This window comes from Eublepharis macularius, chromosome 4 (assembly GCF_028583425.1).
Source record: "Eublepharis macularius isolate TG4126 chromosome 4, MPM_Emac_v1.0, whole genome shotgun sequence".
Taxonomy (NCBI): Eukaryota; Metazoa; Chordata; class Lepidosauria; order Squamata; family Eublepharidae; genus Eublepharis; species Eublepharis macularius.
Genome location: NC_072793.1, coordinates 70,450,365 through 70,462,403, shown reverse-complemented (window position 1 = coordinate 70,462,403; position 12,039 = coordinate 70,450,365). Strand labels below are relative to the sequence as shown.

The 12,039-nt window shown below is 38.3% G+C and overlaps 1 protein-coding gene across 2 annotated transcripts in view; it reads right to left on the bottom strand.

Moving 5' to 3' along the window:
* Window positions 1-1,610: 1,610 nt before the first annotated feature.
* ACSL6 (acyl-CoA synthetase long chain family member 6) overlaps window positions 1,611-12,039 on the bottom strand; it is a 77,969-nt gene continuing 67,540 nt past the window's right edge. For both annotated transcript variants that reach the window (XM_054976140.1, XM_054976139.1), the window contains 4 exons: window positions 11,006-11,149; window positions 9,827-9,928; window positions 8,374-8,445; window positions 1,611-3,539 (listed from right to left, as the gene is read on the bottom strand). In XM_054976140.1, coding sequence (XP_054832115.1) covers window positions 3,399-3,539; window positions 8,374-8,445; window positions 9,827-9,928; window positions 11,006-11,149 — 459 coding nt within the window. In that variant the 3' untranslated portion in view covers window positions 1,611-3,398. The remainder of the gene's footprint in view (window positions 3,540-8,373; window positions 8,446-9,826; window positions 9,929-11,005; window positions 11,150-12,039) is intronic.

Sequence of the window (12,039 nt, the reverse complement as noted above, 5' to 3'; positions counted from 1 at the left end):
CCTGCCGCTATTTTAAGGCAGTGGAAACGGCCCAGGTCCCAGTGTACGTCTTTATGAACAGCACACACAGATAAGACTAGAAATACTACAATTACTGGGAATTTCCTTACATGGGCTCAGTAACTACAGTTGTTCAAGATAAAAAAGTACAACTGAAAAAAATGTTACAACAATCACAATCCAGTCAATGTTACAACCTTCCAAGTCTTAAAATGAAATGTAAAAAAAAATCAATATAAGCACATTTTTCCCTGTCCAACTATAAGGAATTTGTAAATTCTTAACATGTCAATTGGATGGATTATTAGTTGGATCATGTCCCTACAGATTGCTTTAAAGAATTAAAGGCTGTTATAAATATCCAATGATCTTCTGTACAGATTAAAACAGAACATCTTTAGAACAGCCGATTTGTACAAGGCTAACATACTCATTTAATTTGTATGCCACCTTTCCCCATTATTTACAGTTCTGAAAAATGTACATTATAAATCATTCTTCCCAAACATTACATAAACCATGGGGGGGGGCCTTGCATATGATATCCCATCGGTACAATACGTAAATTAGAATGTTCATTATCTGCTATATTATCTGCTGGTTTTCAAGTGTCGATCTAGTTACTGGCCTTAAAAAAAGATAGAACAAAGACACTAAACTAGTTCGTTCTCCATTGTTTTGCACTGATTATTACAGAAAAGCTGAGCAATAGAAAATCACGTGAGGCATTTGAAAAATACAGCACCTCATTTTATACCCACAAAAAATACTAAATCGAATTTACTAAATCGAATCATTTTTCAAATGATATTTGTTCAGAACAAATATTAATAAAATTAGGATTTACATAAAAATCTTGATCAATTAATCTCTTGTTTTAATTCTTCAGTTGAAGTTGAGACGCATTGTTTCAGGACATGTATGGGAGAATTTAGATCAATAGTTTTATAGTCTTTTTAGCTTAGAAATTGCACTAGGCTGTTATATAAGAAAGGAAATTAATGTCTGCCTCCACTCTACACTGAATTGATACAGCATCTCCATATAGGCAAGATATTGAAAAAGTATACTTAATACATAGATGATTTTAGAAATGATTGCAGTTCTAGTGTAAGAAGTTCAAAGTGCTTGCTTCTTAAAAGCGTGGGCCCTAGAACAGATGCTCTAAAGTCTTCCATGTGAAGTAATATAGGTACAGCCACATGGGATTAGAAACACGAGCCCATCCAACTACACTTGCAGGCACTGCTTCCTGGTAGCCATACACAAGAGTATGGTCGCATATATGTTAGCTGTGCTATTACATGAAACCCCATCAGATGGCAGCACCAGTCAACATGGTCCACATAAGTTGTTCCTTGTGGAAGATTTAAAAGCATCAGAACTAGGTGTGTGTGACCCATTTTCAAGCACAGAATAAACCCTTTGAGGGGGTTAACTTTGATAGTTATACAGTTCTGGTAATACATTCACAAACCCTCCTTGTATATGCAGATACTTTTAAACCTTGATTCTACAACTACTTTAGAATAGGCAATGACTTAATTTTACATCCACATATTAACTCCTAAGCATCACACAAAGGCCTGAGCAAGTATTCATTTCCACACTGAGACCCTGAACATTTATTTAGCAAAAGTAAATTATTAAATGGGTGCACCAGAAAGGCACCAATTTCTGTTGCCACATTTAAGAAGCTTAAAAGTCTAGGAGAAACTAGTGACAGCATTTTAAAGCAATCGTTTCACAATGGGGAAATATCTCATGGCAAGTCAAGGATTATATCACAGCAGTCCAACCATACCATTCAGGAACTTTCGGATTTGTTGTCTTAACATGACATTAGGAGACTTGGGCTTCACACTTGAAATCAGGGATCAAACTTACTGCATATCACACATGTGCAAAAGCAAAAACCAGGCATTTAGTGCCTCCACAGTCCCTCCACCTCCACCCAACTCCAAATTTCCATTTTAAAGTTAAATACATTGAAGCTTGGGCTTCATGTTATTCAGATGTGCCTATGCAGATGAAGCAGTTCTACAAGGAAAAATGCTGATGGCTGGAAATGTCAGTGGTGCACAAGAGAGATCTATACAATAAAAGTAGGAAAGCCACTGCGGAAGCAATGATCAAAGCTCAATTATTGAGGGTGATATTCTAGGGGATCAATTTGCAGGGCATTGGAAAGTCTAAAAAGTGAGGACCAGTCAGGAAAGCAGTGACAAGCGAAAGTTGTCAGCAGAAGTAGCAGCTGATGCTCCCATGACTGGCATCAAGGAGCCCTGAAGCCTGAAGAGGCCTCACTCTAGGCTCCAAGCTAGCCTCCTAGCTTTTGAGACTTGGCATCTTAAATGTCTGGAAACTACTTGACTTTGAGATAGGGCCAAGCAGGAAACTCTGTCAGAACTCCATTTCTTCTCTTAATATGGCTGAAATGCAATATTAAGAGCAAGCCTTTGCCCTGTTAATTTCACAACCCTCAATCTCTCTCTTTAAAAGTATCCTTAAGTCTAGCAATGGAGATATCCTCCCTAAGAAATACGAAGAATTCAAGGCCTATAAATGTCTAAAATATTTCTCTAAATTACAATTAATCCAGCATGTCTCATGGTCTAAGACAAAATACATTTGAAATCAATTTTCTTTCATGGATTGATTAAGCAAAGTAAATTCAATGTACATTTTGCAGAGTATAACAGCTGCCTCTAAGAACAATCAACAATTTCAGTTCTAGATCAGGGTAAAAGACTTATTTGTAGATTTGATCGTCAGTCAAAAGGACGTTTGAGGTAGACCACTAGTCTCTGTCTCACTTATCCTGTAACATCTTAGTGGCAGTGAGTTCTGGGCCATATATGCATTCCACTGCAACTGAAAGGGAAGCCTATACAAGCACATGGAAGGTGTATGGGCATGCAATGGCAACCTGTGAACCAGGGCAAGAAGTTCCTTTTTCTCAAGAGTTCATAATGGTAACCATCCACAGAGATATCTGGAAACCTTTTACATCATATTATCGAATCAGTCAGGAGTTCAGAGGAGTGTAATATAAAATAGGTAGATCTATTTCTGCTTTGCCTTCCCGTTTAATAGGGAATTTCTGTGGTCATTAATAAAAAATGTGAATGTAAAATACTTTAAGGAGTACAATGTAAAGAACTTAATAGCTGTCCAGTATGTTTTAAAACAATCTTCTAGAGCATCCATTACAATGAGAGGAACTAGAACTAGATGGTAAAGGAATTACTCAGCAATGGTGTCTTCAGACCTCAGAAAGCTCTTACAAAAAGAACAGATGCTTATTCATTTCAGCTGCATCCTTCTAACTTGTCACTTTTCAGTATTATCCTAATATCACTACAGAGTCCATTATTCTGAAGAACCTTCCCGTGGTATCAGATGGAGATGCTTGAATAAAGTTCTTCTATCCGTTGCTTGAAGTATTCTCTCAGCTCTGGTCTCTTAGCTTTTAATGTAGGTGTCAACAAGCCATTTTGTACAGAGAACATTTCAGTGTGGATGTAAACCGCTTTAACCTGAAAATAAATAACAATCTAAAAAAGTGTTTTTTTAAAAGGACTGTAATGATGAACCAAGTGGCATTGCTTAAGTAATGATGCTCTGCCTACTTGGTATTTAGACATGCAACAATCCCAGCATTGATTAATGTATGTTAAGTATTCTCCTGTGAGCCCACTCCTACAAAATGCGCATGCATTCACACTGTCTAAGGGCCAAGCTACACATGACGAATGACACTTGAACAGCAAGTGGATTGAGTGGAGGGCAAGTGAACAGGGAGAAATACACTTGCTGTTCAAGTGTCATTCGTCATGTGTAGCTTGGCCCTAAGATTTAGTTTGTAGCTATCATGATGATCCATCATTAAAAGACCTATACTTTCCCAACGTGTTGGCTTTTTGACAAGGACACAGAATATGACTTTTATAAATTTTACTGTTTTTTTTCTGAAGTCTCATTTAACTGAATGGATTCAAGCTATTCAGATTCGGTCAGCAGAGAATTCAGGCTCCATCAGTTCCAGTTTCCACTGCTTTTTCAACTGAGCTATACTCTCTCATACAGCACATAACACCACTAATGTTTTGGAGAAGTCTTTAATTTTTTTTTAAATTTTCTCAACAAATTACTGAATATTAAGTAATTTGGTTATATCTATCTACAATTTCATCTTGAAACAAAGTTCTACATTATTAAGAACCAGAAAGACACAGCACGAAATAAACCAGTTCCTGTTTTCATTTGGTGTTTAAATGATGCACACAATGCATATTTATAAATAATTTTGAAAATAAACTTTCAGCATCAAAAGACATTTTTCCTGACATATTTCCTGACACAATCAGGAAATATGGGGATTCTCCTACCCTTTAATTCAGCATTATTTTAAACTGCAGAAATAACTGATAGAAGGAAATGGTTGTTTTTCATTCATAATTCTAAAGACTGCCAAGTTCATTTTAATATTAAAAATATGTTTCTCTAAGTATTAATTCTGGAAATACTTCAATTATTATTATTTTTTGCTAACTGAAAAGTACAGACATGCGTATAATGTAGGCTACAGAGAGGAGTAGACTAGAATGACTAAACTGGCCATTACATGGCCTTTGTTCAGAAAGTTTTTCTCTGGTTTTCAGAAGTGTTGGGTACCATGCTTCCATTCACAGGATGGGGGCTACCAGAGAGAAAGCATGTGTACAAGCAATTGTGTACAGGTGGTATTGCAGAAGGCCTTGTTCAGGTGAGCAAAGCTGCCATGGCAGAACATGAGAGGAGAGGCGGTTCTGCAGATGTAAGGGACCTAAGCCATGAAGGGTTTTGAATGTAATAGTCATGACCTTGAATTGAGTCCAGTAACTGATGGGCAGTCAACTGAGTGACTGCAGAATGGAAGTGATATGCGTGCTCCCTCTAGTTCCTGAAAGTAAACAAGCCACAGTTTTACACCAGGAGGAGTCTCTGTTGACTTTAAGGGGAGACCAATGTAGAGTGAATTACAGTAGTCTAGTCTCGATGCTACTGTGGCATGAATCCAGGTGGCCAGATCAGCTGTGTTGAGGTAAGGAGCCATCTTCCAGCCTAGTCTAAGTTGGGAGAAGGCCTTTTTTGCCACTGCATTTACTTGCTTCTTGAGCAGCAACCAAGTGCTGGATCCAATATAACCCCTAGGTTTCTCACTGAGTCAGCCAGGGTCAACTGGACCCCATCAAAGATTGGAAGCTCAATGTCCTTCAAGATTTCTGCTTTTCCAACCAGCATCACTTTTTTCTTGTCTGGGTTCAATTTCAATAGCTGTTAAGCAGCAACTCAGTATCTCTACAGCATCATCAGGAGATTCAGATAGTGAGATATAGAGCTAGGTATCATCTGCATATTGATGGCATCCAATTCCAAATCTAAAAATGATGTTTCCTAAAGTCATTAAATAACCCCGCAAGATAATTCCCACACTGAGGATATCTGGTCTCCAATAGCACCCAGAAGTAGCACGAACAGCCAATGTATGAATGTTTCAAGATATGTTCATGAGGAACACACTATATCTGAGATGGAGAGAGACAGAAGAGGTGTGCTGTCAGGCTACAGGCAACAGAAGGTATGCTGAGAAGGATTCTTCCTGCTAAGGATGCCAACTGCCTGGAGAAAGAAATGTCCTGTCCCTTGAACAGAGACTGAGCAGGATGTTATTTACCTTCATGTCATGAAAAGCTTCAGCTGCCCATTTCTACACATTAAGTCTCTATTAAAAGAACTGGCAATTTTTCTCCAAGTTTCCCTACTTTCCACTTATCTGAAGGATTTGCCTTTGAGTTTGCAGGAAATAAAGACAGAAAGCAGCTTATCTTTGTCTGCAGCACCAACAGAGAAGGAACCATCAGTGACAAGGTGTGTGCCCCTCTCCATAATATTGAAATGTATGTAAGCAAGATGTGTCCTTCAGAGAGCAGAGGTCATGGCTTGGATCCAAACACCCCAAGAAATACATTGATTCATTTTAAGATCTTTATTAGACACCAAACATTTTGTGGGGTTTAGAAGCTTTTTGACGGGAAATGTAGAGTAGCTCAGGCTCAAACTATGCATTATGGTTTATAAATTGTAGGGTTCCCCTAACCTGCTTTTGATGCCAGTGATCAGAAACCAGGAGTGGAGGAACTTTTTCCCCAAGTGCTCAGGTCCCTGATTTAGATCAGCACAGAGGAAGAAGGGGGTGTAATCTTTCCCTCTGTGTAGTTTCCCTGATCAAAAATGGTACCAATGGTCTTATTTGCTCCGCTGATGGTCTGCATGTGTAGCCCATCAATATATACACAGTCTGCTGAACAAGACAAATGATGTGCCTCAGGATTATTTGGGGCCAGGAAAACAGCATGGTGGAGAAAGCTAAAGTCCTTTCTCTCCCTGTGCCATGATCCCTATTTGAATCTGGGCCCCTGATTTTGATCCCTGATTTCAAGTGTGTCAAAATCAAAGCCCAGTCAGGGGACTGCAACACTACATATTACAGATCATAACATTTATTTGGGACCTTAGGGGTGCTCTGGTCTATGTGGAACATGGCTATTACATGAATTTTAAAAGATGAACTTTGACATAAGCAGCTTGCCACATTGTAGTTATGTTGTGACAGAAAATAACAAGGCAGATTTATACTTTTGCTCTGAGATCCAGACTCCATGTACTAAATGTTAAAAATCTAAGATAAGGGAGAAACTCTAGTGTCTTCTCTATGCCACATACATAAGCGATATAGGTTGATGGGTGCCTTAATTAAGTCAGGACTCTAGGAACATCTAGAAAATACTTCAGCCAAGATGGGAAATGATTATAAAACATGACTCAGCGATCAGTAATGACAATACAAGTTTCCTAATACGAGTTTACAGCCAGTAACTTTTGTCTTTGGCATCTTCTTTATACTCTCAGCATTTCTTCCTTGTGATTTTTAGTTTGTATTTCAAAGCTAAATATATTAACTCTACAATGTTTAGATGCTTTGGTGATGTCGAACCTAAATAGCACTGTTCTTTGTGCCCGTTGTGTGTGCTCGCCTGCTTTTTTTCGGGTTTACATATTCAAATTCTTGTTGTTCATATATGGATTTCGTAACTATTCCAGTTTATAGAACAGCTTTCTTTCTAGCCAGATTCAATGTACTACCTACTGCCATTCTGAGTGGCTGCTATTCTAAAAAGCCCTGTTCTAAGCATGGTTCTATTTGAAACTATGGAGCATGTCTTTTTATTTTGTCAAAGATATAAGCAATTTAGAACACAATTGATCAATTAGTACCTGACATAAACATGCTTGTAGCAAAAAAGCTCCCATTTTTGCTTCGTGGTTTTGATCCAGCTATTAGAGTTCCAGTAGTGAAATTTATTTTGGTTTGCTTGCATTTAAGAGACATGAGGAGAATTTAAAGAATGAGTAAATAAACAAATTATAGAAAATAAAATATTTAAAGGGGAGGAGGGCAAATCTGCTTTGCTGTCCATTGTGATTAGCTCACAACCTATAGGCTAGGACCTGTGCCATTTGAGAAAGAGACGCTTTGGTGATAAGCAGCATTCCTCCATAACCCCAAGGATAACGCTAGATCAACTAGTAGATTAACAGATTACAGCACATAAAGTTTATGGCAAAAACAAACTAGTTTCCAATATAGAATTCAAAGACCAGTTTTGGAAAAAGGAGGAAACCACATTATCTAGAATCCTATTTACAAGAGTTTCTAACAAACCTCATATAAGCATGCCAAGAAATTAAGGCATGACTGGGATATTACAGCTATAGTAGTAAAGCTTCCTGCAATAGAAACACAATGCAATATTATTTTAGATTAGACTTAATGAGGATTTATTCTGTGTATCTGTGTGCGTATGTTGGAGGGGGGAGAAAGGGAGGGGGATACTGCATCTGTTCATCTGAACCTTTCCCAATTTGACGTTTGTAGATCTGTTTAAAAAAATATCTGTGAGGACGTCAAGAGGAGATTAGTCTACGCATAGAGAACAAGCAGAAAAGCTGTATTTCCAGGTCAGCTACAAGAATGGTAATTAAGAGTCTGAGCTGACTTTCCAATACTGTTCTCTGCTTGAGTGGAATGATATTTTAAAACATTCATTGTGTTATCTGTCAAAATGAGACTTTCGTTAACAATACTTTTCATACATTTTTTTAAAATAGACAAGATATTTTTAATACAGGTAAAAAGATAGTATCAGTTTAACCACAAAATGGAATTAGGTACAGGGACTGTTATATAATGCATGCTAAAACTCCTCCCTATTCATCGCAAAGAGGTGGTTCGTCTGATCCTAATAATCATGAGAGTTCATGGTTTACCTGTTCAAACGAATGAAGTCCACTTTCCTTCCCTAACTGCACCATATCTTCCATTATTGCTTTCTTCAGCACCTAAATCAAAATACAGGAAGCATCTATTTACAGCCAGGAAGCTATCTTACACAGCAGTAAAACAACCCTATTAAATTGTAAATAATTCCATATTTTAGAATTGCTTATTTGGACTCTAATAGTAGTCAGATATTTAAAAGAGCTTTTTAATAAAAGAAAATAAACTTGTACTTGCAAAGCATAAACATAACTGTACTTTTACATTGCAGGTATCAGCTAAGGCTCTGGTACTATAATTCTGGTACTATAAAAGTTTCCTTAGCTTGTATACCAGCTAGTGATATGTCATGGTTAAATCTGGGAGCCTCAGTTTCAAATCCATATCTGAGGAAATCCATATGGAAGTTTGCTGGGTTTTCTTGTTCTCTTTGTGAGCCTCTCCCACCTCACAGGGTTATTGTGAGGATAAAAATAAAGGAGGAGAGAACAATGTATATCATCCTAACCTGCCTGGAAGAAGGATAGAATAAAAATGTACCAAATAAATAAATAAATATATATATCTGTATGTTCACAGGAAATTTAAATTCTTCTTTTGGCATATGAGCTTAGTTCTGGTCTTCAGAGATCTGAATACTCTCTGATCCATTTGGTTTTCAATTAAATATGAGCCCACTTCTGAAATGAAGCTACTTTATAAAAGAATCATTCCAAAGACAGCAATAGTTATATCACATCTCATGCCTTTTGTTCCTGTGATTTCCTCCCACTTCTACAATGGATGATTAATTAGCGGCAGGAAACACTACTTGGCCACTCAACAGATACCATCCCCTCAGCCCAGGTGACAGTGCCTTGCCTGACTTTGGCATATATAGGTGAATGAGGCTTACTGCAATACAAATTGCAGTTGGCTGCCACACATCTAGAGCTTATATACTGGGAAACAGTTCTAGTTTGACAGTAGCTGTCATTCAAATTGCTGCTGCAAAGAACATGTGCTAGAACATTTCTGGTCAATATTAAGCTCTGCCAATTTTGCTGCTTTCCCCCCTGGGTCTTGACTGCCAAAGAAATCCCATAGTTTTTCTGTGAAAATGGGGCTTGCAGTGCAACAGGAAGCACTGAAAGGGCACTGATGAAAAAAGAGGAACAGAACATTACTGTCTCCTCTCAGTCATAATGCAGAACTGTGCTTATCTGGTGGGATCTTCCTAATAAACATCCCAACCCTGATACAGAAGTTGCTTTGAAGCTTATCTTACTAGACAACCTCCTCCAGTATTTGCTACTATAGGCCCGTACAACAAACCTACCTCCAAGAGCACTGACTAATTATAATTTTAATCTGTGTTCATTTATTGTAATGTTTTTCCAGACCATCAGTATTCTTGTATGTTTATGATGCACATGTGCTTGCAGGTAAGAAAACAAAACATACCACATTTTTACAGAGCTCTGCATATGTTCCATCAAACCCCTTTTTCTTGGCCCAGCCTGGCATGACTTCAGCATCAGGTACCACAATTCCCACCAGGAAGGCCTGCAACAAGGTAGATAAAAGTAGAGACATATTCATTTATCAGATAGCAGCCCAGTTTGATAACTTGAAAATTGCCCTGCTCTGATTCTAAAGGTGAATGCTGCCCACCACCATTCTTTGCCCTTTGTTCTCATTCCCCCTCTTATCACCCCTGTCAGATCACCAAGTGTGTATGTGCATGAGGCCATGTGTGTAGAAGGGGGTTGAGCACAAGACAAAGGGCACTCCTCTGTTGACCTACTAACTTCTGATAACAATTTCCTTATAATGGATTCTGCAAAAAGATTAGACTTTTTCTCCACAACCCTCCTCTTTTCAGTACCATCTGGAGGATGGCTTCAGACATTTTAGCAATAAAGCTTGAATGAATGTGTACTGTTTGATTCTTGAACACAGTGATTTGCTTATTCCAGGCAGATACTACAGAATGTATGTACGAATAATTAACAATATCCTCAGCTCCAATTTAGTTGACAGGTGGCTATATCTCCCAGAATGCGTCATACCTGGGGCAATGAGAGAATGCAAGCTGGTAAATGTTCCTTCCACTGATCAATTTATGTGATAATTTGTATTGATATTGTAATTTGGTATCGATATGATTGTATTTTCCTTCTTTTCGTGTTTTGTTGATTGCTATGGCTGTGCAGAAGCAATAAAGTTATCTGTATCTGTATCTACCTCCCATTAATTGTATTTTTAAGAACAGAAAGGAGTTTCTGGGCAGATGACCGGAATCAGCAGCAGCCTGTATCCATTTTGTACATTACATTGTACATACAAATGATGCAATTACAAGTGCATACATGCTGAACTTATTTATACATTTTTATGCAAGATGAAGCACAGTAATGATGCATTCATTTCTTCAGACATGCATACAACTGAGCAAAACACTGCAGCATAAAAGTGGCATAAAGTCTGAAGCCATATGATGTGGAATGAACGTTAATCCTGGCTTCCCCCTCCCCCCAAATTCAACTCTCAAAAAGCTGCAGTTCAGGCATTAAAATTACAAATTTGGTCTCTAATGCCTGACCAAATTACAAGGAAACGTATACAAATACACAGAGTTACCTGTAAGCTATCTCCATGTACATATATCTGGGCCACAGGTTCACTACGAATATAGATATTCTCAATTTTTTCTGGAGCAATGTATTCTCCCTGAGCCAGTTTAAATATATGTTTTTTCCGATCAATGATTTTAAGTGTACCGTTCTGTCAGTAGGAAAGAAAAGATTACAGTGAAAATAATTCCATTATGATAGGAAGGCTCAAGTGCCCTGCACAGCACTTTACGACATTCCACTATAGCAGGACAACTCTCAATAAACCTGGCCTTTGCCTGCTGGCATCTGAAAGACCAGTGGGAGAAAATGGCAGCCATTGGGGGGAGGTACACCAGCATCATGCCAGTGTGTAACATCACTTCCAACAAAATCCAGAAGTGTCATCAGGGAATACTCTAGCATTTGTGGAAAACTCTGGTATCGTAGCATAAAGTTTTTGCAAGTTCTATAGCATCCCGTATCACTTCCAGTTTTCTCCAGAAGTGAGGTCAGCGTGCTGGCATGACACTGACATGCCAGTCCGCACTCCCAAAATGCTCTAACGCAGGATTTACAAGAGAGACCAAGTCACTTTCTGTGATTTCTAAAATCTACCAGAAGGGAGAAAGATGTATGATCTTTAAATTTATTTATTTAATCTATAATAGTCATATCCTTTCTCCCAAAGAAGATACAACAACCTTGTGAGGTAAGTTAAGTTGAGATAGCTATACTGACAATCAGGAAAGCCCCCCCTCCTTCAAGTCTGACATTCTACCCACTATATCACACACCTTGTCAGCATTGTTCAGTATCATGCCCACTATACTTTTAGTGTTATCAGTGGTTCACAAGGTTGCCAGGCCACGCCTGGAAACCAGCAGGGGGTGAAGAGATCATAGCATGAAAAACAAAGATGTAAAACCATAAAGCTTCCAGTGATACCTAGAGCTACCCTTTATCTCTTCTAGGTTTCCCCTGGAAGTGATGCCAGTTTCAATTTTTTTTTCTTTCACTGCTGCTCTGAGCAATGAGGGCTGCTGCCTGGAGTCCTTCCAC